Source organism: Corapipo altera, unplaced genomic scaffold (assembly GCF_003945725.1).
Source record: "Corapipo altera isolate COAL_440 unplaced genomic scaffold, ASM394572v1 69, whole genome shotgun sequence".
NCBI classification, from domain to species: Eukaryota; Metazoa; Chordata; class Aves; order Passeriformes; family Pipridae; genus Corapipo; species Corapipo altera.
The window spans coordinates 7274757-7302492 of NW_020884908.1; the positions used below are offsets into that span (position 1 = coordinate 7274757).

Consider the following 27736-nt stretch of genomic DNA (forward strand, 5'->3'; position numbering starts at 1 on the left):
CACTTATTTATGTGAAGCCTGTACCTCTGTTCGACTTTGTACAGCCAGAAACTGAAAGAAAGGCTTCCCTAGTGTGTCCAAGTTTCTGGTGAATGGCTCCTTTGGGTGCGGAAGTGAGTGCTGAGGATCCTTTCAGCCAAAAGGAACAGTTAATGAGTGTTTCTCTGTTCTGCGCTGCTGGAATGAGACACATCCCTCTTTCTAGGTCACTAAGTTAATCAAGTCAAGGATTTCTATCCATTGTCCTTCTTATCAGTCACAGCTGCATTTGCATTAGGAAGCTTTCTGTTTCTTTAAGCCTCATTCATGTCCTGATTAAATTCCTTCCCAAGTCTGCAAAAGCAAATGTCTAATGTATTATATAGCCATCTCTCGATCCAAATAAAAACAACATACAGTAGAATATGTTTAAAAGTAGAAGAAAGGGAAAAAATAATTTCTTTGATTTATCTGATCCTCAGTGATAAAACACAGGAGCAAACCAGGTGGAAGCTTATGTTTCTAATGTGCGATTTTTAACTTGATGCTGGATAGCAGCATTATCAGTGTGTACCTGAAGAAACAATTTAAGGTAAGAAGTGAAATTGCTCTTCTTGAATGTTTGAGTAAACATTGCTGCAGCATCTCATAATAAACAGCGGTAGCCGTTAGAATGTATTAGATAATAAATTGGTCCTGGCAGCACATTTCCATTTCACAAGGATGACTGAAGGATAAATTTGAGACAAAAATGCAAAATGACTACCTTTGTAAGCAAAGAGTTGTAGCCCTCATTCTTAAAAAGTTAACAGTCTGCCTGTGGTTGTGCTGTGGTTTCACCACTGATTCATAGTTTTGATGTTTGCAGGCATAAGCTGAAATGTCCATCTGATTGATTATGAGTACAGCTTTAGACAAAATAATAAAGATTTCCTTGTCTTCTTGTGACTGCTGCAGTCCTCTGACATCCCAAAGGGGGAACCTCATTGTTTGGGTTTTTTTAATTTTTTTTTTTCCTGTTTTTCCTCTGAATCTTTTGAGTTACTGGGAGATATAGACTTTAATCTTCTGCCACTACAGTTCTTGCTTTTAACAGTGTAGGAAAAATGGCCTTGGTAATTTTATCACCTTTCCAGTGACCACTTCTCCATTTTCCAAACCTTCTTTGACAGTCTCAGGAAATACCTTTTGGAGAGCAACACTTAGACTTTTGTTCGTAATAACATCGTCTGGGGTTCCCTGCTCAACAACTGTACTTCAACCTTCCTCATAGATTTTCCTGCAGGTTCCTTCACAGAGAGCCTCTCATACAGTAAGCAATGCCCCGAAGCTTGAACCTCTCCATCTTCCCTCAGCCTGTTAAGCATGTATGAGTTCAGGTTCTTTGCAGGGTAGGAAGGAGCTCCTTTTGCTCCCGTTTTTTTTCACTGCTCTCAGATAAATACTCAGTTCTCCTCAGCCCTGTGGAATTCAAGTGCTGTGTCCGGATGTCTGGGCCTCCCTCAAAAAGTAGCCAAAGGAAGGTCAGCAATGCTGACAGGCAGCAGCAGGAGTGAGGTAAAGCTCAGAAGTGGCCGTCGTGATACCATCACAAACAAGGTCTGAACAGCACAGTTGTCACAGTGGCTGCTGGATGCCCTGGTACTTCTGCAGCTGAGGAATGCAGGGTCCTCCTGGGGAGGAGAAAACCACCCTGTAAAGCTTTTCGTTTTAAAACAGGGCTGCTTATACAAGAGATAAATGCACTGTGGTATACAAACTGCTCATTTTAAAAGGCAGTATGATGCAGTTGGACCAACATGGAATCATGAATCCTTTCCCATGAACCTGCTTCCTGCAAAAGGCGTGGATTGTCTCTGGCTGAGTAGTTCGTCTGAGGCTGAAGTGCAATCAATGTCTCATGTGCACTTGTTTTTGCATTTTAATGCCTGCAAATCTACTCAGCCAGTCTTTTGAAATTTTGTAAGTGTCTAGAATTTAGGACCAAGAAAGGGATTTGGCTGGCCAGTGAGTTGAAGATCAGTGGCTGTGCAGTAACTCTCAAAATATATAGACATGTATTCTGAGGAACCGTATAGTAATCTCACATCTATTTGAGGTAGCTCATAAGCTGGTGAAAGAGACCTACATTACTTGACATTTGCTGAGAGTGCTCTCAACTGCTGGAGAGCAACTATATATTAGAAGATATGCAGAAGCAGAGGCAACTCTGGGAGTTACCTGGAGACCGACTGCTCTGTGGGACAGGATTCTGCCATTGTGTTGGCAACATAAAACAATTCTGAATCAATGCAAGATCAAACATTTGTAAATTTTCCAGAAAACTGACTTTCTGTTGAAAGAATGTTTATGTTGAATCAGAATGTTTTGCTTTACAAAGCTACATAATTAATTCTATTAGGAACACAGAAAATATATTTTAAACTAGAAAGGTTTTTTTCCTAAACGACAATGTGAATCAACATGTTCCCACACAACATTTTGATTCAACAGTTCATTGTTTTCCAAGGGAAAACAGTGCCTCAAAAATATTTCTATTTAACTGCATTGATAAGAAACAATACAGTGACTGTTCTGTGGATGCATGTGAGTGTCTGAAGAAATGTGGAGACTGGAGCAGCTCAGCATTTGGAGGTAATAGCTCTGCATTCATTAGGGATCAGTAGTAGCCCCATGGGATCTTTTTTGACTGAGACCTACTAAGGATCCAACTCACTAAATATGCAAGATAAAATAATCTCAAACCTCCAGCATACATAGGAGCTGATGATAGATGAGCTACAGATTATTTGAGTGGTTTAATTTTTCTTATAATTTGTCCACGCTAGCCTGTGGTTTCTAGAGCTGCAGTTTGATTAAAATTCTTTGATTAAACAGATTAGTTGACAAGACAAATGTTCCTTGCAGTCCTCTGGATCGTGGTGCAAAATTAAGAACCTTTTCCTGCTTCAGTTTTCATTCATGTTTTCTCTTCCACCCACAGCGAGGGGGATTTAGGATGTTTCAATAGGGACCTAAACATATTTTGGAGCAGAATCTCTTATGCAAGAAAGTGTAGCAGTAATATTTGTAAGAGGGAGACAACAGAGTTGCTTAGTATCGTGTGTGGAAGGCCACTGTAATTTTTTTTAATTGGTGAAATAGTTACAAAATTTTTAGTTCCTTGTTTAACATCAAAAGAACAAAAAAAAAATCAAGCAGAGGCTTTGACAAATATCAGTCTGTATTTTATTGATGATATTCAGGCTGCATCTGAACAAAGATGTCCAGTTTCTTTTGTGTTGCTGTAATCAGGATTTGCCTGAAATGGAGGGAAATGTGGGAAGAGGCAGGCAGTGTGAGAGAGGATTTGGAGTGGATGGTGAGGGATACTCCAGCTTTGTGCCTTTGTAATTATGCTGTGAAGTAATGCAGAGGGATAGTCCCAAGAACAGATGTTTAAGGGTATATTGGCACCACAGGAATCAAAGTCTGAGTAGGATTTTCCTAACGTGAGGGGGAAGCCTTTGAAAACACCAGTGGACACTGCTGTGGGCTGGTCTGCATTGGACGTTTTGCCAATGCAGTTGGTTAACAGCATGGGAAGAAGTTTTACCATACCAGCAGGACTCATAATTTCAGCACAGACCTGTTAGTAAATAATTTGTTTTGCCAGGGTAGCTGGCTTTACAGAAAGGAGGAGGAAAGCTCTACCAGCAACAAGCCCTCTCCTATCAGTCTCATTTACTTCATGAGGTTGTTGAGTCGGTTTAGGTTGGATATGGCAATGCCAAAAAGATTTTGATGAAACAAGCATTGTTTTTATTAAACACAAATACTAAACAAGATTCATCATCATTTGTGATACTTTTAACAGAGACAGTTAAAGTGACGTGCTGACTTTGCTCCCTGTGCAGACCTTGGACAGTGGCTAGCTTCTTCAGACAAGGTCCTCTCTCTCACGTGGCACAAGGGTCCTGTGTGTTTCCCTGATTTCAGAGCATCGCTTTGAGCATCAAGGCTATTGAAGAGTCTGCAGACTAGACTGTGAGCTCTAGGTCAGGGACTATGTTTCAAAACCAACGGGGGGAATTTTGTCCCCTGGTGAGGGTCTCATTGGACTGATTCAGTAAAAATAATCGTGTTTGTTGGAAAGGGTTATGTAATGAGAAATCTGATCAGATTTGATCAGTGTACAGCTATATTTGGGTGACATAGTGATGTCAGACCACCAGTACTGCTGAGCAAATGTGTCATGTGGCCCATAATTTACTTTTTCCTCCTAAAATTTATAGGTGAAGGTTCACCAAACAGGAGCAAAGAGCTTTCATTTTACTGTGAGTGCTTGTCTGCTATTTTGCTTGATGTAACAAGTTCCAGGTGAACAGGCAAAATGACTTTCACTCCTATGTTTTTCTTAGATGCAACCACATTTTAACACATCATCACAAGAAAGTGCTGACCATCTATCACATCCAAGAGGAATGGGAATAAAAATCTAAAGCAGCCTATGGCCCATTTTCTTAGCACTGGGCATCCCAATACTCCTTAACACAAAGGTGATCAAAGGGGCAGAACCACAGTGGGTTTTATTCACTTCAGTGTTCCTGCACGGGGGGGACTGCAATAACAGCTGAAATCAATATTGCTATTCCACTGTACAAACAGAACCTGTCTGGGATGAATTTCTGTCCTTAGAAACAAAGTGAATGTGGATTTACTCACCTAGTCTGTAGCCCTCTTAATTTTACTCATGCGAGTAACTGTTCTTGGCAGGGGCGTAATAGAGTCTACACTTGTGGCCTGTACAAATTATTACACTTTTTCTGTAGAGCTATCTACCTTTACCTGCCCCCAATTTCCAGTGGAAACTGCCTTGTTTGTCACAGGTCATCCCACATCCCTGTGGCTCACCGGGGAAATGACAGTAATTCAACTACTTGGGTATGGATGTCGAGCTTTTTTCTCCCTGTTGTTTTGTGGCATGACTGATGTTACTTGACTTTGCTGGAAGGCAGTGGTTAAGAGGGCAGGATGAGTAAAGCTATGATTGTGTGAGATGTAAATATACCTTGGCTATTTAAGTGTTAATACCATTCCAGGAGTGATGTGAGAGTGCTTCAAAGTAGAGCAAAGGGAAAGCAGGGATGAAGGAGGAGCAGGGGAGGCAGAAGAGAGCAAGGTCAAAACACCAGTAGCTGCCCCTGGCAGTGTTTGACAGCCTTATCAAAAGCAAAGGACAGAACTGATCTTGAAAATACTATCCCTAGGTAGTAGAAGATGCTGAAAGTTGCTGGAGCAACAGCAGTATGTTTGCTTCCTTGTTGTCATTTCCATTTCATTTTTGCTGATGAAGAGGAGACATCTATTGTCTCTTCTATAAGTAGGAGTTACTCATATAGCTGTACTGGAGCTGTGGGAGTCTCTGAGCTGTCTTTCCAAAGCCTTTACTGGCACTAAATCGTCTTTGCAAATATATGCATTCAAAAAGAAGAGAAAGGGATGAGGATGGATTTGGTTTGTTAAAAGCACCAAGGAAAATGTCTCAAGATGCAATCCTCTGCATTACAGAGTTGAGAACAAGTAGCACTGAAGTTAACGCAAGTGAGTGGTATAATGTTGAAAGAGGAGAAAAACCCAGGGTTTTGCTTTGGTCCTGTAAAGACAAGTCCTGTAAATACATGGTGATGTATTTATAGGATGCTCTAGCTGAGTTAGAAATGACTTGTTTAAGCCCCAAGGGCCATTCCATCAAGCTCTCTGTGTACCAGGTGGGACAAATGCAGACTGCAGATTGAGGGGAGGGGGAGGGAAGAAAAATGGTAACATCCTATGGTGAAAAGGGTTGCACTGGACTGTTTTATCCCACTTCCTTTTTTCTTTTTCTCTTCCATCCCTAGTATAATTTGGAGTTAACTAAACTTGAGGGTTTAAATTTCTCTAATTTACTCTTGCTTGGAGGTACATGTTGGTGTTTTAATGTACCTTACTCAGTTTCATCATAAGTCAATTAGGAGCAGGTAGAAACTAAACTGATTCTGTTGCTCTTAACCACGGTTTGTATCAGCCTAACTAAATAAGTTTAATTAAATCAAACACTACTGCATTCCTCAGTACCCAAAAATGGTGCCTGTGCTTGTGCATATGAATACACAGGAGGTGCACGTGTGCTGAATACGTGCGGCATCACATGCAAGCAAGTGAATTTCTAAATCACAACCTGCATATCTGTCTGAGCATTTATAGGTTGTCAATTAGTGCAATATCGTGTCTGATGGGAAGACGAAAATCCCCCTATAAATTCAACTCACTGAAAAAGCTTTGGCGGCTTTGCTGACAGACTAGTAAACAATTTCTATGCAGAGTGCGATTTTCTAGTTTAGGAATGGAGCCACTTAGATTAGAACTCAGTGTTTTAGTGAGAAATGTCTAAAACGTTTACATAACCTATTTACATATGAATACAAACATTACAGGCTTTATATTAACAGCCCTTGTTGTTGCTCATTACTATGCATAGAAAAAGACATCAGCGTTTCTAGTAGCATCTACAAAATTATAAATATGTGATAGAGTAATTACTGATTTGGAAATCCAAATTATATTAAAATGATTGTAGCATCTGTGTCTCCAAAAACCTCTCCATTTGTCAATTCTAATCTTTTATTGCTTAGGCAATAAACATGAGTCTGATGTCTATTTACACAGTTTTGTATGAATCCCACCCGCCCTCTTGAAATTTAAAAAGAAAGTGGAGGAAGGAATGGTTTGATATCAAGGTATCTGAAATCTGTCCCCAGCTGTTTCTCTCACCTTTTCTTTACCCCACAGCTTCCAAAAATATGAGAATTGATGGTAGATTTTGCAGATTTGTCTGAAGCAACCAGGAACTGCCAGGAAGATCATGCTAGAGCTGAGATTTTGCCCTCGTGGTATAACTGCCGAGAAAGTTCCTTCCAAGAAACAAAGGGATCAGTTCAGGGCTGGTCCTTTACTCTTTTTACTGCAGACCTGCCTGAGTCAAATGGTTGTGAAGGAACCTCCTGTAAACCAGGGAAGTATTTGATGTGCTCCATGGCATGAGTGAATGGGACTCAAGCCTTACTGTGGTGACTGTGATGCAAACTAGAAACAAAGAAGATGTTCTGATGCCCTTCATTTTAACAGTGATTTACTTCTAGAAGAGGCCCTGTAGATCTCAGCAGGTTTGGGTAGCAGATTTCCCATGCAAGAAAACAGTTATAAAAGTGGTATGTTGGGTTTTTTTCACCCGTGGCTCTCAAAAGACCTTTCAGGGAGGTCAGTGTAATGCTTCCAGTTTTGCAGAAGAGCAGAGATGTGTCCCACAAGGTCACTGTGCCTCACAGGAGAAATCACAGTGGAGGCTCCTTCACCACTCCCTGTCTGGGCTTCTGGCCACTGGAAGACACTACCCAAGGGAATTTATTCATGGCTCACTCAACTGTGGTTATTTGTAGTAGTGTCTGCTTCCAGGTTTTTTGGTCCTAGACTGAAATTCTGATGGGGAGAGTCAATGGGAGATGATTTGCCTGGAAATAATATACTCCCTAGGCAGAGCAGTTGCTGATAAGCTGCGTGGGGATTGACAGTGTCACGCTGACCTTTAAGAAGGACTTTGGGAACCGGTACATGTTTTTCCCCTTGCCTGATGATGGGGAGTGAATGTTTCATCTGAAGTGGTGTGTCTTCCCTGGCACGCATGTCCCAGTTTTAGCTGAGCCATCCATGATTCCCCCTGTGGCTTTAATTATAGTGCTGCCTCTAGTTTTCATCTCTCTTTACACCTTCTGCTTATATCACACAGAGAGACTTAAAGGCCTGTATATGCATAGTAACAGTTCCACGAGACGAAATGCTGCTGTATAAATAAAGCATTCATCACACCTGCAAGGGAGGTTTGAATAAAATCCCACATAGTTTTACTGCATGAGCAATGGAAGATCAGAAATGACAAATGGGTTGACAAATGGTGTGCAGTGCATAAATAGCATTATTTATTTGCTCAGTCGTGTCAGAGTAAGTGAGATGAGGCATGCTGGCCTTTTGAGGGAGTTGTCAGAGTGTTTGTAAAGGCAGAGGCTGCAGGATCAAGCCCCTGGCACTAGCAGGTGGGTAGCCTTTAGCTGGAAAACTGAAGCATCTTTTTCTCAGGCTGCATGGTTGCAGGGAGTGACAGATGGGACACGAGGCTGGTTGGGACAGAGGAAATTTCCTAGTTGATCAATATTTTAGGGTTTGTCTGTCAGTCTGTTTGCACTAAACTTTCTCAGCCTTGTCCATATGTCTGTACTAGCTAATATAGTACAATGAGGGTTATGGGCTATTTATAGACAACACTTCAAAAAGCCTGGAGTAAGATAAAGGCTGTGAAAAGCACAGATGAGGAAAAGCCTCATCTTCTCAACATTTGGAAAATAACTTACTTTTGATAGATGCACTGAGAAAAACAAGGAAGCATTTGGATACCACCTGTGTCTTAACAAACCATTCTTTTTTACACCAACAAAGAAAATAAAATGCTGTCACTCACCTATTATTTTATTGCATTCAGGGTTATTAACAGTGAGTATATGGAGAGTTTTGTTAACCCCGAAGGTGAGTTGTCTTCAACCCTGCTTACTCTCTAGCACCTGAGATACTGTTCACCATTGTTCCTTGTTACAGCCAGGCTACAATATGGACTACCAAAGTACTGCAGGATTTTGTCACCACAGTTTTAATAGAATTACATGGGACTGAGTGTATCATTTTTTCCATTGCTGCTATTGCCTATACATTAATTGGTCAAATGCTCACCAAGCCAGGTAGCAAGAGTGCTTACCTGATACTTTATTCTAGTTGTCCAAAATACACTAGAAAGCTAGGATGCCATTTCCAGCCCCTACCAAAATGTTTCCTGTCAGTTATTCAGAAGAAGTGGTCCCCTTGAAAAGCAAGGAGGTTGGAGTTCATCATGGGATGGTCTGCTAGAGGATGGGGAACTAAGTCTTCATAGCCATGGGTGGAATTAAATCCAATTCGTTCAGATCAAGAGAACAAAATCTGTGTTGCTGGACTGCTGCGGAGAGAAGGAACAAAGGCATCATCAGACCAGTATGCGTGGCACTAATGGTCCTAATGGTGTGCAGACTTCAGAGCTTCTTGTGATTTTGAAGTCTGGGAGGTGTCATATCATTATTAACAACTACTTTCCGTGAGTTTCTGAGCCGATGCAAGGGCTCCTGTGTCACGTGGCTGGGGGAATTGCTTCCTGGCTGGTGTGTGGCTGTCACCTCTGTACCCATGTCTTTGTCTTCTTGAGAGAATAGGGAGATTTCAGAATATAAATGTCAACAGGGCACATGTGGAATTGGATGTGACAAAACATCCATTAGCAACTTCAGGATCACAAGCATCCAGCACAGAGTTCAGTAGGACCAAAAGCCAGTTGACAAGTTACCCTTGACTGGGGAACACAGTGGGAGTCATTGTGTTCAGAAGTCATTTTCTGGTCATGGTGCCAGTGCTGAAGAGCTGTCCGGGCCACAGCCTCTGCTCAGCCAGGGACACTTTTGGGCTTTTCTCCCTCACAAGGAAGAAATTTTCCTGTGGCCTCACCAAAGTTTGTCTTAGCATCTGTGGTGAGTTCAGTGAAAGTCCAGGGAATCTGGGCAGCTGCTCAGTGTTTTTGTCTGGCTAGATCTTGTAGTAAGTCAGAGAAGATGAGCTGTTTGTGTGAGGGCAGGAGGAGGGCACAATGAGCACTTTAGGGAGGAAGGTGGTGAGGATGTAGACATGCTGATAGTCCTGTGGGGAAGTTGGACACATTTACAGTGCATCAGTGTAGCTGAATGTGGGTCACATGTGTGGCATGGCCCTTTCTATCATTATGTAACAATCTTTTAAGATCTTAATATTCAAGGCAGGCTTTGAGTGGATGGTTTGGGGAGTCTCTTTGGTGACATGAACAAGTGTGTATTTTCTTAATACAGGAGTATCCTTGACTGTATGCTCCCACTACCCAGCTCAGCCCCTGTTAATGGTCAGTGGTGCCTCTAAATGAGTGTTCACCCACTGAATTCACTAGGATGTAGATTATGCTGGTGGAGAAGAGCAACTATAAGACCAGTAGTATGTTGGTTTTTTTCCAGGAACAGGTTGCTTTTTTTGCTTCTTATGGTGAAGCAAACAGTTGATGCCTTCCTCCTGGCAGAGCTGAAGTACTCATGAACTAGCCCATGATGTGGTCGGGAGTAGACCATATTGCACAGGTACAGTAGGTCTCATAAGATAACTGGGCAGGTATCAGAGGCTGTGGTCTTCTCCACCTTGGTGGTAGCTAGCAGAGCAAGGTAGTGCATCTTAGGGAGCATTAATGCATGGAAATATCCTGCATCTTTTTATCCCTCAAATGCAGTGAGGAGGAATGTGATAGTGGGAGCTATGCTCTCTTGGGAAACCCCACTGCCAAATTTGAAAGCTTCACATGGCAGTAACAGTGCAGCTCCCTGTCATAAAATGGAGAATTTTATTTGCTTTTATTAAGTAACAGAAGCTTAATTAATTTTCTCCTGAATGTAATAAAACAGTACAACTGAATGTAGGTCAGTCCCAAGTAATTGTTTCACTGCTTTAGCAGCTGTTTAATGCTTAAGTGTTAAATACGAATGCTGATTTTTTTTTTTTAAATTTTTTTTTTTGCCTTTTTGAGAAAGGTCTAAGTGGTCTCTTTCTCAGGGGACTGTTAGGTTAGCCTTGGCCCTTTGAACCTAATTAATCAATGATGAGGCTCTTCCAGGGCTGGCTGTGGAATGCTCTTTAATTGCTCACTTGTGCAGTCATTTGTTTTGTTTAACCTGCAATGGATTAAACTCTGTTATAAAGGTCCTTGCTTCTGTTGTAGAACAACTCCAGCCATGCAACAGCAGGCTTGATTCCTTACCCCCCTGGGGACATGGCAGGGAGAATGGGAAAGACAGCTCTCCCTGCTCCCGCTCTCCACACTGGTGTTTTTGCGGGTCCCCCTTTGCCTGTGAGCTTCCCAGGGTGTGCTCTTGGCAAAGGGAATATCATTAGCTGTTAATATAACCCAAGAATTCTCCAGATATCTCCCTTGCTTTCTTTCATTAAATGTGAAACTTTAGAGACAGAAACTTTAATGATTTTCTGTGCGTGTGCATGTGTGTAATACTGTATGCTCTGCTGGGACCCCTCTGGCATCCCATGTCTCCGAACAGCTGTCAGGCAGCTCAGATTCTTTTCCAAACTGCCAATCTCCAAAAATATTTCCTTCTCTTCTCAAGTATGGAATTTCGCCCCTGAGTCAGAGAGTCTGTGCAAAGCAATGGCAGGTTTTGGTGACAAAACTAAGGCTGCAAAAGCATTAGGGCCAGAAATAAGATCTTTTATACCAGTTGGGGTGGTGACCAGGACTATAATTTTCCAGCCTACAGTGGGACTCTGCTTTCCCTTCCAGCCCTAGTGAATTGTTTTGAGACATTGGATTTCTTGTAATGCTTGCCATTAACATTCAAAAGAAAGCTAGATCATTTAAAGATGTTTCAAAAAGAGATGTTAAAATTTATCTTCCTTTTTATTAGTTCCACTGCAGCAAGGCACCCAGTGGCTTTAGAAATGTAAGTAATGAAAAGCAGAGAACAAATGTTAACTATAGAAATGATTTATGGAGACATCTGATGAATTTATCCTGCATCTTTACCCTTTCATCCATCTCCCTGGACTTCAGCTAGTATGTCTGAGCAGCATCAGTCACATATTTTAAAGCTGACTTGCCAGAGACATGCTCCATGCTCTGGAATGTGGATTTCCCAGTTTTTGCCCCACCAAGGCTCCCATGCAATTCTGTGCAGACTTTTCTTCTTCCCCCCACCCCGTCAGACCTATATGGGTTGAATTACCAAAGTGGTTAGGCACTCCGTGACACAGCCTGCTGCCTGAAAAATGCTTAGTAGCCGTCAGCTTCAACTGCTCTCCATGAGAATCGAGGAGTCCCAGGCTATGCTTGAACAGCTGGGCCTTTTTGTGGCTCCTCTAAGAAGAATCAAGCTCTTTGGAAAAATTCAGCCCTGGTAGGAGGCAGAGACTTTCTGGAAAACTTGGCCTTTGAGTTTAGCTTTTTCAAAGGAAACTGTCTTACGTACAGAGTTTAATTCTCTGAGTACAGCATCAAGCGGGCTCTGTAGCATGAAACAGACGATCCTCTACTAATGAATTATTTTCCACATCTTCACAAAGAAGACTTGAGATTTTGCAGAAGCCCTGTTACTCTGTTCATACCAGTTGTTGTCTCAAAGATGTTCACAGGTCCTTTTCCTATCAGACTTTTTCTCAGAGTAGCCTTTTTAGCTAAATCTGCGTGGTTTTTAACTGTATGTTTTAAAGGGAGATAAGGTATGTAATTAGCAAGTAGTGTCCTTTTCAGGATGTTGACCAGATAGGGCAAGTCAGGAGAAGAGCTGGTGGGCATATGTAGCTGATAACAGATAGGTAGGTAAATAGATATGTTGAAAACTGCCCCAGGAAGGACAAGTGAGGATGGAATGGGGGCGTGGGGGGTAGAGGTGTGTGATCACTGACTTTCCCCAGTTTAGTGCTGAGCACAGTGTGAGAAACCCTCTCTGGAGCTGCTGGACAGATGTTCTCAAAAATGCTTCCCCTCTCATGTTGCTGCATGCAGCCACAAAAAGTTTGGTGCTATCTTTAGACATTTTGAAGAACTTCACAATGGTTATTTCAAGTGATAAATTTAACATTAGGCACATTTTTTCCCTTACTGTTTACTTCTGAATATGCTTTGGTTGGGCAGTGGTGAGCTGGGAAGGTTTTGTGATGTTGTGTTTTCTCTGGAGCTTAGAACCAAAGTGCAGACTGCCTTTATTCAAGCTTTGGACTGAAGATCAAAGAGAGGCAGCATTGGTTATGTTGGAATAATTTTTTTTTAAAAAAAATCACTTTTTAATATCAAAAACATATTTAGTTCATTTCAGGATTACTCTTTGAGAAACTTTTGTTTGTTTCTGATTATTATTTGTATTGCTTTAATGCCTGAGACACAGATAGGGGCCAAGTCTCCTTTGCACGAGGTGCTGTACAAAGTCAGGCGCCATTAACAGATGCTGTATTAATAGCATATGACTGTGACAGGCCTGTCTGTTTATTCACTAATATTATCTTTTTGTCTGAACTGCTTTAGTCTTGATGCTAAACGCACAACCTGTCACGCGTTTCTGATCCTGCATTTCTCTTGGTCAGGAAGCTTACTGCCCTCCTCCTCCCTGCCCCTCCCCCCAAGAGGCTGAGGGACAAGTGCCATCTTAACTGCAATCTATGGACCTTTACTTCAAAATCACCTCAGTATCATGCCATTGGCAAGAGTGATGAAGATAGAGGTTGCTCTGGGTTATAGAAATGGTACTGCCTGGGTGCCTTTGGCTCACTCTTGAGTTCATCAGGGAGTTGCCCAGCCTTGACCTCCCATGCTGTTTGGACGTATCCATTTTTGTTTCATTCAGTTATTATGTCAAATTTGAGATGGAGTGCAGTACAAATTATTTTGGCCCCAAACCTTTCTTTAACCCTATTTGCAGAGGTGAAAGGCTAATATGCTAAACCTACCAACCCATGCATACAGATTACTTTAGCCCGTTTAGAGACAATATTCTCTAATTTCAGTTTTATCTTCTGCAGGAATTGTTGAGAGGCTGAGATGGGGGTATTGGGTGGTGATAGTAAATGACAGCAGCATTGCAGGTTTTATTATGGGCTGCATATTTCCTTGTACTTGGAGAAAACATGTTAATTAGTAAAGGGGAATGCATTGGAAGCAATACCAGATTTTCTTTTAAAAACAAGGTGGATTTTTTTTTTGTTAACATATTTAAAATGTTTCTAAATGTTCATGTTCCAGTTTGCTTTCTGCTCAGCCAGTGGTGAGCAGCAGATTCTTGCCTCACTGTGCCACAGGGCTGCAGCACCTGGGTGTCTGGCAGAGCATTGACTCCTTGTGCTGCAGACTCAGTGGATAGGTAGGTAATTGTAGACTGAGGGTCTGAATACTCTTCAGAGCTGTTGTAGAGAAAATAATCCATTGCAACTTGTTCTGGCTATCTCAACTCTGGGTAGCTGCGCTAAAGAAGAAAAAAATGGGCTTTAACTCACATTGACTTGTGTTAAAATGGCAATGAAGACAAAGTAATGTAGAGCGCCAGCTGAAATTCAGCCCAGACCTCCTCTAGCCTTTAATTTGACCTCCTAGCCCAAATTAAAAGCCAGAATGTTTTCTGTTCACAGTTATTTTAACTAGTGTTAAGTCTGGCTAAACTGATGAGCCTTTTATTGGTTGGTGTGCTTTAGGTGTTTACTCTCCTTTCCAGATACCCTGTCAGTGTTTTGTAAAGTGTCTTTTTATTAGGCTGCTACAGAAGTTTATGGAGTTGGAAGAAGAAGAGTACCTGTAAAAGAGCAGATGTAGTTCTTTAAAAGATGGGCTTTACAGACTTAAGGCTTTCCTGGTTTGCTGTTTAACCCTAAGGACCATCCAATAATGTTAGCATACACTGCAAACCTGGTCTTGCTTGTGTCCTCAGCTCCTCGCAGCTGGAACAGTACAATGACTGCTTGAGATGTGCTCAGTGTAGATCTGTTTTCCATGCTGACCCAAACCTTTTGTCCAAACATACCCAGTGGTTTGGGCATATTGTTTTGTTGTTCTTGCTCTAACAATGAGTATTTCTTTCACCAGGCCTGCGTTCAGGTTTCCTGTTGCTGCAGGGATGCTGTACCCAGGCACACTAGCACAGGCCACTTGGCAGGTTCTCCTGTTGCAGTACACATTCATTGCCTCTGGGGATATCAGCTCCTGTCCTCACTGTGCTAATTGCAAAGGGATGGGGCAAAAGAAATCCAAGGAAACTATGAAATGTAAGAGACATTACATGATGAAGCACAGAGGAAAAAGCTTTCATTGCTTGGGGGGAGCCTTGTTTGGAGGTGGTTGACAAATCACATCATCCCCACTGGCAGGTCCTGCCCTAGACCTTAGATTACTGACCTGGGGAGTCACCTGCAGCTGAGCAGATATACCGTGTTCAGGGGTGCCCCAAATTTCCATTAAAACTCTTAAATCTTGTGAATTTGCTGTTAAATGCCTCTTGTTAAATTTAAAGGGCTTTATCAATGAGTTGAAACAGTGCAATTACTTTTTCTTTCGTAAAACTGGTGTATAAATTATTTCCAGGACCTGTTTCCCATCTTGCTCCCAGGCTCTCTATAATATATCGCGGTAGTCCCTTCGGTGACCTTTATGGTTCAGATTTGGTTTGGCTGTGCAGGATTTTTCTGCTGTTTGGCTGGCTGGGGTTCTGGTGTGGTTCTGGTGTGGTTCTGGTGGTTTAGTTGTTTTTTGGTTTTTTGGTTTTTTTTTTTCTATTTTGCTTTGTTCAATATAAAATAACAATCAGGGGAATGAAATAGCTTGGGGCTTTAGAAAGAGGACTGCTTTTCTTCCCATCAAACTTTGTAAGATTTTACAATATCCATAGCAGTTTGAGTGTATCTAGTTGGCACATCTCCACAGAGGCACTTGGTGAGGCTGCAATTAGAGTACTCTGCCTCTCCTTGTATTAGTTTGATCACGTAAGAAGCAGCCTCTCTGACAATTTTAGCACCTGGATAATTAAAACCCGTCAATAAAACAACAAAATGCAGTGTGTAGTGGGACTCGTCTGTGCTAGCATTAAACACCACAGATAATTATATCGCAGCAGAGGTTGGAAAGCCAGCCTCTCAGTGCTCTGAAAGATCAATAAAAAGGCCCATTCATAATGAAAAAAAATGCTAGAGAAACTGGATTTTCATCTCCCTGTCATTAGATCCTTTGCTTTTAAGGTTTTGCAGAGGCAGAAAAAGATTCTGTTGAGGAATTCTTTTTTTCTGGAAGCTAAACAGGTGGAGGATTTAGCTTTGCTTTTATGCAACATGGTTTTGAAAGCAAATGTGGTGAACCAAAGTCTTTTCTCAGGGTTTGTGATTCGGTTCTCCCCTTTCCACCATTCACTGCCTCTCTTGTCTGCTTGTGGTTTGGTTTTTTTAATTTTTCCCCCTTATTTGCAACCCATCACGTGAGCTACACTTTTGAGTGAAATTTCTCTTTGCTTCCTGTTTGCTTTCTCCAGGGCATTATTTTTATTTTTTTTCTTCTCTTGGCCCTTCCTTAAGGGTTGATTTGGAAATATCACATATTGACATGGGAGAACACTCTCCTGTCTGAGTTATTTGCTGTGACAGCCTCTTTCTTAAAGCACTCATCCAGAGAGGAGATTTTTGTGTTTCGGAGAAGCAAAAGGATGTCTTGCAGCGTTGCCATGAAGGATAATGAATTAAGTCTGTCTCTTACTGTAAAACCATTAGAAAAACATAATAGACCTTGAGAAAGAGGCTTAGATATTGATGTCTTGGGTATATTAGCATGCCTAGGCACATGATGGCTGCCTTGTCTTTGCAGAAAAAAAACAAAGCCTATGTGAAGTAGGTGTTTTAGTTCAAGGAAGAGGGAAAGAGTATCCTTGGTTTTTGGCAGATGGAGCACACATGGGTTTTGAGAATCCCTTGTTAGAAGTTGGTGTAGGTGAGGGGTAGCACCAGCTAAGAGTAGGGCGTGTCAGCAGCAGCATGGGATGGATATGACAGCTCAGTACGTTCCATAGAAATCCAAGTTTGTGGATATGAAATTTTCTGATCTTCAGGGTATTTAAGAACCTGGTCTTGGGCTCTGACAGTCTGTTTACAGATTCAGTGGAGGCAGGTGGCTTCCCCATTTGTAGTAGTTTCCACTATGCCCTGTTCACAGGAGCTTCTGGCCATGGCATCAACAGTAATTGCTACTTCACTTTTGAAGGGCTTGTCTCTAGAGGATGAGGACCAGGAGAAAGAGGGTGTATTGGGACAAAATGAATGTTTGAACCTCTAGGCTTGCTGTGGACCTGTGCATGGATTCTGGTAGCTCTTCTCCTGATGTCCCTAGCACCACAGGTACCTGCCTCTGTGGTTTGGGCACCTGTTTTTATTGTCTGAGGCAAATGGTCCTCACCTCTACGGGGAGCTGGAGAACTTGCTGGTATTGCACCTGCTATGATTACTGCTGAAAAGCTTTTGTTCAGGATTGATCTTTTATTTTGTGCTGCCTTTGCATTTTTGTTCTGTCAAACATATTGACCCAGACATGTCTAGCCTGATGTTGCTGACATGCCTGTGCTATTAAGGTTTCTGGAAAGGCCTAAAATAAACTGCCAAACTATTATTTCTTTTTTCCTTTTTTCCTTTCTTTGTCTCTTGCTAAATGTATTAACAATGTCAGCATTGAAAAAAAAATTAAAGATATCAAAGCAGGAATAAGCAGCTGTTTATGTCTTGAAATGTTTTTGCTTCTCTATCACAAGATGACCTTGTTGCTTAAAAATCATAAAAATGTTGCCAGGGAGAAGAAATGGAAGTTTGCTGAAGGGAAATGAAGTTTTGGTGGTGTTTTTAAGTCTGAACAGAGTTGCAAGCAGAGTTGAGCCCTGCAGCTGGTCCTGAACTCAAATGTTTCCTTCAGTCCTAGTGCTGTAGATGCAAAACAAATACCATATGAAATATTATTCCTGCTTCACATTAAAACTCTTGAAAGTTGTTTTCCACTGGAACTGGGAGAAGTTCTGCAAAAATAATCCATGTTTTGTGTTACAGTGTATGTGTTACACTGGATTGACACCTCTCTTCTAGATTATTTTTCCACATCTGAAAGACAAAACAGGGACCTTAACATGTAGAAATGAATGTAGCTGGAAAGAATGAATAAACCCCCCCCCCCCTTTTTTTTTTTTTCTCCTCTAGTGACTGGGATAATTTACACTTTTCCCTCTCCAAAACATATATATGAATAACATGAACTTCTGTTTATGAGATGATGGAAGATTAAAGGCTGCCAAGTACCTTGGACTGATTTTTTAGAAGGGTTTGGGGTGTCATCTTTTCGTGAACACACAGGAATATATGTTGCCATCAGTGTTTCAGGTTGGGGTGAAAATGCAGATCTTGGGTTATGCCTCGATTTGTGGTCTCTTGGTTGCTCTTGGTGAGCTGTGTGGACACTCTTGATTCAAGCAAAGTGTCCCCAAATCCCAGCAGCAATTATGGAGGTGGGCTGAGACAAGCAGGGTCTTTACTCGGATGCCTACCTTGCACTTCAGGGAGCAACAAGGAGAGGAATGACGGCAGGTGAAAATAAAGACTACAAAATAAAACAAACACACACATTTAAAAAAAAAAAAAAAGGATGGCTATGAATTTCTTGTCAGATTTTATGATAGATGGCAACAAGGGGAACTGAAACCGCTTGAGCAGCTACTTTAATTCTTCCATGTCTCCAGAACATTTCCCATTAAAATGCTGGATAAACTAATAAAATGAAAGCCATTTCTATAATAGGCATAAAGTTGTCTATCTGGTCCCCTAAATTCCCACATTCCTCCCACAGTTCTCTTGTTTGCTTGGCATCACAGCATATGGAAAGTGAGAAAATACCCCAAAAGGCCAGGGATTGCTTAGGAAAGTTGCAACATGACGGCAATGCAGGGGAAAGAAAAGTAGTTTTCTTTGAAGGAGCTGATGAATCAGTCTAGAAATAAGAGATGCTTGTGTAAAGGCAGTAATCAGAGGTGTAGATGAGTGTAAAAAAAAAAAAAGTGACTATAGTTTTCTGTAGTACAGTTATTCTAGAGGCATCAATGCAAACCGTTCCTGCCCTGTTGGAGGAGGATCCAACGTGGTGCAGAGCTGCAGTTTCTAGGGTATAGCTAAGAGACATGGATGGTGTTTCTGTGATTGCCCAGCAGAGGAGACAGATTTGTACTCAAGCTGGTGCAGTGCTGGTTCTTGCTACAAATTGTAGCTCCAGTAGTCAGTAAAGATCTTCCTTCAAGAAGGGAGTTAAGAATTAAAAGGGAAAAAAAAAGGGGGGGGGGTGAGGGGTGGGGGACGAGACAGGAACGGCAGGTGGGACATGACAGAAAACAAAACCAAAACTAAAAAAAAAAAAAAAAAAAAAAAAAAAAAGCGAAGGATCCTTGTTGCATTGACTGGAAAGGTCAATGCCCAGCACTGAGCCTCACAGCTTCCAGGAGTTTACCAAGAGTATTACCAAGACCCAAGTGCCATGAAATCCCAATATTCTGTGTGTAATCCTGTGATTTACAAAGAAGAACTCGTGGGCTGGTTTGCTGGGAATGGAGTAAGCATGAATGTGTTACAGTTTTATTAGCCTTCATTTTCAAGACTACAGATTCATCTTCTTGTACACATCTCCTTTTCTGTGTCGTGTCTTGCATGTCACGTACTGTCACCTGGACCTTTAGTCTGTCTGGAAAGAAATATGACAAAAACGAAGGAACTAAGAAGCTCTTGTGAAAGTGCTAAAATATATGAGCAAAAGCAGAGAAACCAGGGCTTTAATGATGAGTAGTTTTTACCTCTTTGTCCCCTTAAAATTTCTGTAGCCTGATGTCTGACAGTAATAGTTGGTTGAACAGGTATTAGCTTTTTTCTTAAGAGTTTTAGTCTAAATTGTCCTCATCCCTTAAGAATGAGAAACCTGCGTGGTTTCACCCTGGGGTGATAAGAGAAAACTTGAAATACCCAGTGCCAGACACAGTTTTGCTGCCCATATGAAATGAGTGTGAAAAAGAGAGGAGGTTGAGTTCTCCTGGTTTTGATTTTTTTTTTTTCTGTATTAGCTCTTTTTCTGTTAATTTCGTGAGGTACTGACAGAACACAGTATTTGAGATTTTATTTAGGAATTTTTCATTTGGTTTTCTGTGTTTCTTCCCCAAGGTGCCACTGACAATTTGATCTCACCTTCTTTTCAAGTTTCTTTGCTTGGTAGGCTTTGCCATCCCCCATTCTAGGGTTATGTAAGGGAACTTCAGGATATTCTAGAGTTGGGGGGGAAAGCCTATAGCAGTACCCTGCGTTCCCCACTCTACCCCTTGTATCCTTATGGTTTTAGTCTCTCTGGTGATATTGCAGAAGGTAGCACATATTTGGAGAGGTTAAAACTGGTGTTCACAGCCTTCAACTTCCAAGCTGAGTTTTGAAACTCTGTTTATGAATCTAGAGCTTTCTAGGTTGTACATTTTCACTTCTGTTTTTTCTATCCAAGTTCTTGCATTAAAAAAAAATGGATGCAAGGAAATGATTGACTATTCAAAGCAAATACTTCCTTGCAGACAGAAAGAAAACATGCACAGATGAACCCTAGATGTGTTTGTTTCCCTCCAACTTCCAGTCCCTCATAATTGTGCTTTCTTACTTGTGATTTTGAAAGGTATCTTTGATCCATTACTATTATTCTATGTAGCGTGGCCAGGGCTGTTCCTTCAGCCAGAAAGACTATTGATTAGGCCACTGCAATTGCTTTTTGAAAGGCACATTGAGCCCAGTTAAAGGATTTTTGTTGAAAGTGAAATTTTGGATGATGTTCAAAGTCTCTCCTGGAAGACTGCCCACTTGCACAGCCCAAGCTACCTGTGATGTCCCAGCCAGGCCTTTTGTCTGTGAGTAGCATAGGCGAGGACAACAAAGTTACTTTTTTTGTTAAGAAAATTATTTTTCTGTGCATATGATAGCAGTAGTCACTTGCTGTGATAAGTGCTGTCTTTCAGCTAGAAAATACGAGAATGTCCCAGCCCTCTGGATTATCTGCTATCCAGCAAAACAGCCTGATGAGCAAGTGTATCAGCTCTTATTAATCTTTCCATAAAATTAAAGAAATTATGGAGCTTAAGGCAGTCACTAATGAATCAATTTTAATTTATGGGCTCAAATAAAATCCGCATTAAGGCTGACAAACTATAGCCTCAGGTAAACAGGAAGCATTTCCACTACAGCTCTAAATGAATTCTGTGTTGGATGTCACAGCTTCTGCTAGAAGAGCGGGAGGGTCAGGGGTCCCATATCACGTCAGAGGAGGCAAAATCTTAAAGGAAGAAAAGGCAGTGGTCTGGCCCTTAGGAAATCTCTCTCTGGCACGCAAAAGCATAAAAATCAAAGACTAATTATATTTTTCTCTTTTCTTTAAATGAACAAAGAAGCAGAGGATTTTTGTCTATAGAATCACTGTTTGCTAAATGCTTTTGCATACCCAAATTACACTAAAATTGTACATAGAGGTGCTTGTACCACAAAAGCAGAGGCAAATGTGGGTTTCTACACATGCGCAGATCAGTCACCCACGGACATGTATATGTGCCTCAGTAACAGCATCTGGCAGGATCCAATCTCTGTATTTGTGCTCTTAACCTGAAAGATGCTCACTGCAGCAGCCAAGGTCACCTCCTTCTGTGTGTCTTCTTCATGGAGATCAATGCTTACTTTTTGGAAAAAGTACGTCATCTCAGGAGATGCAACCATGCTGGGCAGAATGATTGAATAAAACTTAGCCATTTGTAGCTAATGCAAGTATGTTGTCTTGTAAATGGTCAGACTGGGAGGTTTCCTTAGCAGGCTGTGTACAAAAAACATTATTTTGGATTTTAGACAGCTTTTATTTGGTGATTTTTTTTTTCCCAGTCAAGTGTTGCTGTTTCTAGTCTTTGCTTTGCATTAAACAGTATTATACAAGATAACTGTTTTTGTAGGAAGACTTTATAAACATGTTGTAAAACATATTGTTATGTCTGCTGTAAAATATACAATGATTATTTTTTGCCACCGTTGTTGTTGGTTTAGTCTTTGCATTTTGTTTGGTGCAGATGCTAGTATTTAAGGTTAATTGAGGTCACTGTAATGGAGTTTGGGATTCAAGAATTAGAGGATTGTGTACCTGTAGACATATTTTTGACTCATCCTCTCAGTTTGGTTTTAAAGAAATAGCTCCTGGTGCTGTAAGAACTGCTTGGAGGGGAAGGGTTGTACCATCATGCCTCCTCTCTTTTGGCAATAAGCTGATGAAGACATTGGTATTTGCCACCAGCCTTTCCATGCTCACTGGTGAGCTTCCCCAGCTGATGCTGAAGTCCTGGCTTCTGCATCTTCACCCTTGTTAGCACTGGAGGGGCCACTCAGCTTCTTGATCTGTCCCTCTGTCTGGTCTGTTTTCTGACTCTCATTTTTGTTGCTTTTCAGGTGCAGTAATCGGACCCAGTGTGCAGTTGTTGCTGGCCCTGATGTGTTTCCAGACCCATGCCCTGGGACATACAAATACCTGGAAGTGCAGTACGAATGTGTACCTTACAGTATGTATCTTGATATATTTGCATTTGTTTCTTTAATAGCGATTTATTATGGAGAGTGGGCCAACCTTGAGCTTGTCTCTTTTTGCCCAAGGGCGAGTAAACCAAACCATGTGCATCAAGTAAGACTGAGCTGATAAGATATGAAAAATTGTTCTCTGTGCAAGGTTTGTGCTTAGATTAAAAATATTCTAATAATGCCCCATATTTTCTGTGCTGTGCGGTTTAACCGTAACATATCATCTTTTGGAAAACACTTGGGAAACCCCATTAGAGAAAGCAGACCAGAGGACTACTGCTAGCTTCCAGCTGCTCTTCACAGAGGTTTATGATTGTAATCATACAGCAGTGCACTTCAGTTTACCTATGTCTGTGTAATTGGTGACATTTGATAAGTGCCTTACATACAGTATTGTATCACCAGGGAGGTAGAAAGCTAACGTTTTGGGAAATTTGATGTTTGATGGTAGAATATACTAATTTATAAGCTTCCATGGTTATGAAGGCAAATTACAGGCAATCCGTTTTTGAGGCAGTCATCTGAGATTACAGCAGTGTGTGCCAAACGGGAAATTCAGAGATACAAAAAGTTAAGTGTACGTCAGAATTTGCTTTCTGTAGAAACCGAATTTGTTAGACGCAGTTACAGTCCTACTGTCAGAAAGGTCTTACCTCAGAAAAGAAATAACAACACTACTAGGAGTACACTTTTTGTTAGCAGTTGTAAAGAGCTGAGCAGTGAATAACAACACTGTTTCTAGGTTTTCTGTTTGAGCGGGCAAGAGCTTATAGCACACCTCAAAATAAAAAAGCAGGTATGGAAATAGATGCTTTTGACCCATAGTGTTGTACTGAGAAAGCAGCAGGAAATTTCAGTTTGCTGAAACCCAGGATTTGGCTCGAGAATGGGCTACAGGAAAGCAAACGTGTCTGAGCAGTGACAGGCACACTGTCCAGAGGGAAAGCAGGATCTCACAGCCCTTTGGGTGGTCCCCATCCCTCATACAGGAGGTGGCCACCTGCCTACTTCTGCCATCTGGGAAGGCTGCATAGTGTTTGACTTCTGAGGGATGCAGCTTAGGCCACCTCTCTGAGCAAAGGGGACCTCTTGGCTGAGGGACTTGGGTTCTCTGCTGACAGGAGGCTCAGCATGTCCACATTTGTTTTTTCTAAACAAAAATGTGAGGCTTCTAATTTCAATGATGGAATAGTTTTTATGGAGTGAGCTATTAAACCATGGAAAGAGTGACATCAGGGGCTTATGGTCTGCCCTAGTGAGCAGAATATTCTCCAAATTACAGTTTGGAGTTATTCCACTCTAAATGAGGTCTTTCATTTTAGAATTGACACTGTTCATGGAGAGGGTGAGGGGAGATTGCTTTCAGTTTATCATAGCATGTTGTATTTCCTTGTGATTTGTGATTTGCATGAGATATGCCATTCCTTCTGGAGACTGGGCTGGTAAAGCAATAGTCGTTACCTAGTACCCCTCTGTAGCCTTTGTTGCATATAAAACAAAGAGGAATTTTGAAATGCCTTGTGAGAAAGGTAATAGGTCAGTATCATGCCCCAAGGTGTCAATCGACCCTGTGTACAAGATGTAAAATAACTCAGTATTGAGGTTGCTCAGTACCAAATGTGCAGTAGAGATTGCATATTTTTTAATGATCTGAATGTGGGTAGGAAAACGTCAACAACTGCCACAGTGCCTTTGCAATTAAATTAGTAGCTTTGATGGCTGTATCCTCCATTTCTTCATGAATCAAATCTAATGCCTCTGCAAGTAGAGTTATGGAGGGGGAAGACAAAGGGTAAGCACATGGTGAAATAGTATCCAATCTCCTGAGCTTGTTGTTCTGCATTACCTAGGAAATTTTGGATCAAATTTTCATGTGTTGTTATTCAGTGTAGCACCAGAGAAGTTGGCTGCATTGAGGCAAAGTGTCCCCGTTTGTCTGCAGATATAGAGTTAAAAACCTAGGGCTCTTCTCCTACCTGAAGTGGTGGGTTTGTTACTGCCTCTATTTCTTCTCTCAGAATGATCAGTTTAATTTTGTAGACGTTCCCTGCCTCAGCCCCACAAGTGCCCCACAAATGAAAGCTGTCCAAGTAATGGGGAAGGTATCAGCTCTGGGCAAGTAGATCAGCAAAGGTATGGTTGGACCAAAGCTACGCCTGGTGGATGAAATCTGTTTCTCCCTTGATGCCCTCAGTGATGCCCTCTACTGTTTGAAGAGGTCAGTTCTTATCACTGAACCCAGGTGCTTCAGCTCCTCTAGCCATATTTGGGCTGTTGTCCAAGTCCTTTCAGGTCCAGCTGCCTTAGCTTCACTCCCCACACCCATGCACCTTGTGTGATGTTTTGCTTGGAGGAAGGAAGTGGACTCTATGGGTTCTCTAGCTCTGGGGAAAACCTTCCCTCAGCCACTGACATTTCCTTGGTGGCTCAGTGCACTGAGCCCTTGGTGAATGGTGGTGTCTGCCATATGGCCATCTCCTAAAAGAACACATCAGTTGCATAATAAAGGAACTAATAATTTAATCAGGCACTTGTGTGCAATTCCAGCCTACCTCCGTCTGGTTGGATGGGTTACTCCTTACAGTTTCAAATTATTCTTTGTGGACATAGAGAGGGTTTACCCAAGTGCTGGGTCAGCAGCAGAAGGGATTGTGTGTGCATCTCAAGAGAACAGAGTTTAGGAATCATCTTTAACAGATGTTGTTAGGACTGACCTTGGGCACTTATGCTCAATATAGTGCTAGTGTATACACTGCCTCAGAGAAAAATTATGTAAGATTTAAAACTCCATTGGGTAGGCTGCTTCTCTGGAGATTTTATTTATTAACTCTTCCACCACTAGCTCATATCATTTTCAAGAGGAAAGCATCCTCTTTCCTCTCATATGGGGGAGAACCAAACCTCCTCAAACTTCAGTAGCTCATATATTGTGAAATGTCCTTTATATCACCCCACAGACCACATTCCTGTGTGTTTACTAGAGATACCCCTTGCAAAGAGAGTTTCATGAGGCTACAGTTACTTTCAACACATGAAGACAGGGACAGATGATTATGCAGATAGCCCAGTCCTCACCTTATTTTCCTGATCCTGTAGTCGCTGTATGTGGTAGAAGCTGCCTTCTACAAAAATGGACAGTCACTCAAAAAATGTCTGGACTTCTTTGGTTGCCCTCTGACAGGGAAAAGCAAGTGAAAAGCTGGTGATTTCAGTAGGTAAAAGATACCGGCCCTAATTTGACAGGCTTCAGTGGCATCAGGTGTCCTGTATTGTTGGTATCAGAAGTAGTCATAAAATTAATTTTGTCTTTATCAAAGCAGGCCTTAGCTTATAGTGTGTATTTCTCTGACACCTGCTTTAAATATTGTCCTTTTCCTTCTGAAATTACTACTCCAATTTTCTTAAACTGAATTTTCTTTTAGTCATTACCAACCAAGAGAGTTTTTTGATGTTTTTTTAATTGAATATGTACTACTGCAGACCTGCAGTCTGCCATTGCCAGAGCTGTGGACACATCTTATTGTGGAGAGATGTCTCAAGCTGCATTTAAGCTGTGTTATGCTGTGTGTGATTATGAGAAACCTGACATGGTGAGGGTCCCTTCGATCCAGTACTCCCTTGTTTCCTAGTGCATCCCTCCCCTCTCCCCTTCTCCCTTTATCAAGCAGAGTTAAATGGGTAATTGAAACAGCAGCGGTGGAGGTGGTTTTGTGAAGCTAGGTCAACACTCATTGCAGAAACACTTCACTGTCATCTGCTTGTACAATCCTGTTGTCATGGTGCCAGTACATCTAGGAGTGTAATTTTTCTTATTTCACCTTTGTAGTGTGCTAAGGGCCTTCCAATTTTACTTAGGAGCCAGCACAGAAAGCAGGTGAGTGATTTATTCAAAGCCCGACGTGAGGCTGGTGGCAAGCAAGAGAGTCCAGTTTTTCAGGACCAGTTGTGGTGGGAGAGGGGCTGGGCTAGCTGTCATTGTAAGCAGCCAGATTTTCAATTGGTAATCTGATAAACCTGAACCAACGTGTTGGTTTTCCCAATGCAAATACCACCTTTGTGAGTATGTAACACTTTACAGCTCAAACTATCCGTGTTTTAGTAGTTCTGTATGTATCTCTGAGAAGGATGAATGAACTTGAACGTGACTTCAGCATGACGAACCTCCTTCCCTTCACTTTCTGGAGCACAGATGGTCCATGGGCCACGGTACTGGCACTTCCCTTCGTGGATGACACTATCACCCAATGGCTTTGACTGAAATTTAGGAATTGTCTGCATTTAGTTTTTATTCAGGTTTTGAAAATGGCACGAGTTGAAAGCACCAGAGGTATTTTGCAGTGTTTTTTCTGTTCATTTTCCCCTAGAGACAACTGTACAGGCTCCCAGGGAACCCATCATAGTGTGGAAAAGAGGATTTAGCTAGATGAGTATGATTTACCTTCAGTTTTTCCTGAGCTCCCAATTCCCTTAGGTTCTAGGTTTTGGAGTTCACAGAATAACTTGTACACTGTTATCCTTCAGAAACAGTCTTTTTTAATAGGGAATTGGAAAAATTAAGCTATAGGGTAGGGCAAAGTGGAAAAAAAGGTGTAGACTCAATGAGGACAAGCCTATTGCTGCGTTGATAGAAAATATGGCAGCTGCAAGAGGGAGTGACACAGGTGCCTTGGGCATGGCGTAACTCACTGTGATGACAGCTTGCCTCACACCCAGGCAACAAGTCTTCCATCAGTTTTTAATAGTGAGAAGATCTGTTCAAAGGGCTGATTCCTGCAAGGGAAAAATGTTCATGGCTTCCAAGGAAGGATGAATTGTCCTTCCTTTCCATTCTGGCTAAACAGGCTAATAAATGTTTTGAAGGCACCAAATATCTTTAGTACATACAGAAAATTTCCTGCTTCTATAACACTAACAAGAGGAAGGAAAAAAATGCTTGAGCATGGTTCATCACTTCTTTTCTTAGGACTTTTTTTCCTTTTAAACACGGAACCTGAAATCACATTTCCCAGTTGCCGTAGTGATGGAAGGAAAGGTCATAGCCTTGCTAGAAATATTTCTTTTATTGCTGATAGAAGAGTAGATGGGCTCACATATCAATAAAAGTGAGGGATGGTAAGCGTGATGTGGGAACAGAATTCAATAAAGTTTTATTGTATCACAAGTGGACTGAAGTGCATTTAAAAACATTAAATGAAGGCGCACAATATCTGCTCTGCTGGACCTTAGGGCCAGTGAATAGACAGATAATTGAATAATGACATTTTTAAGAGAATACAAGCACTAGAAAGCAAACTGATATTTTCATTGCTCTAAGATTGCTGGTGGAAAGGGAAAGAGGAGAGAGAAGATGGGACAAAATTGCAATCTGAAAACAATTTAATGAGACCACTTTTCCCAAGAATACAGTTCTTAATTATTTCTGGAGTGCTGTAAGACCATTATGTGGCCTCCAGGCTTTCCCTTTGTGCATTTT

The 27736-nt window shown here is 41.5% G+C and overlaps 1 protein-coding gene across 24 annotated transcripts in view; it reads left to right on the forward strand.

Moving 5' to 3' along the window:
- Positions 1 to 27736, forward strand: part of ADGRL3 (adhesion G protein-coupled receptor L3) — a 514107-nt gene that overhangs the window by 271950 nt on the left and 214421 nt on the right. For all 24 annotated transcript variants that reach the window (XM_027652756.1, XM_027652761.1, XM_027652740.1 and 21 more), the window contains exon 5: positions 22138 to 22247. In XM_027652756.1, the coding sequence (XP_027508557.1) occupies positions 22138 to 22247 (110 nt within the window). The remainder of the gene's footprint in view (positions 1 to 22137; positions 22248 to 27736) is intronic.